Genomic DNA, 768 nt, shown 5'->3' on the forward strand with positions numbered 1-768 from the left:
CACCGCAGGGGTATGTGGTGACAATGAGGTCAGACCCACGAAGCCCACCCGGGGCTGGGGCGGCCCCCCCTGCCCCGTGCTGGGCCTGGCAGGGCAGGAGGGCAGCTCGGTGCAGCGGAGCCCGCCTTTCCTCCTGCCCCACAGGCGCTGGGGATGCCGCCCTGCCGGCCTGCACGCACCCCCTGCACCCCGTGGCGAGGCACACCTACCTCCCTCGCACCCGCGAGTGTGCAAACGTCTCCACACGCACGCACGCGTGCCCACTGGGGACGCACACCTGCCCCCGCACCCACTGGGGACAGGGGTGTCTGCAGCAGCTCTGTGTCCCCCCTAACCACAACGGACACAGGTGTCTCCCCTGCATCCCCCCCCCGCACCGGGATTGCTGCCTGCCGGCCCCACACTGCCTGCTCTGACCGTCCCCACTGCAGACCCATCCCTCCCGCCCGCCATGCCTCGTTGGCCCTAGGGACACTGTCACCGAGCACCCTGGATGGCTCTGGGGCTTTGTCACCCTTGCTGCCACCAGCTGTGTCTGTAACAGTGTCTTTAATGCCACAGTCACATGCGATACTTCCCTGCAGTCCCACTCATTGTCCAAGGGGACGGGCTAAGGTTACCCAAGCAACTATGAAGCTGATGGTTCCAGCCTTGAAGTGCTTGGCCTGACAGCTCTAATAATATAATAAAGTATAATATAATCTAATAAATATAATACAATATACAGGAGGGACTTGACAAGTGCTCTGTTTCACGCAACCTGCAAGC

The 768-nt window shown here is 62.0% G+C and overlaps 1 protein-coding gene across 1 annotated transcript in view; it reads right to left on the reverse strand.

Moving 5' to 3' along the window:
* FOXO6 (forkhead box O6) overlaps nt 1–453 on the reverse strand; it is a 37,386-nt gene extending 36,933 nt beyond the window's left edge. Inside the window, exons 1-2 of the mRNA XM_010576379.1 lie at nt 418–453; nt 210–292 (exon numbers count right to left, since the gene is read on the reverse strand). Coding sequence (XP_010574681.1) covers nt 210–292; nt 418–453 — 119 coding nt within the window. The remainder of the gene's footprint in view (nt 1–209; nt 293–417) is intronic.
* Nucleotides 454–768: the final 315 nt, after the last annotated feature.

Source organism: Haliaeetus leucocephalus, unplaced genomic scaffold, assembly GCF_000737465.1.
Source record: "Haliaeetus leucocephalus isolate CR32 unplaced genomic scaffold, Haliaeetus_leucocephalus-4.0 Scaffold517, whole genome shotgun sequence".
In the NCBI taxonomy this organism is placed as follows: Eukaryota; Metazoa; Chordata; class Aves; order Accipitriformes; family Accipitridae; genus Haliaeetus; species Haliaeetus leucocephalus.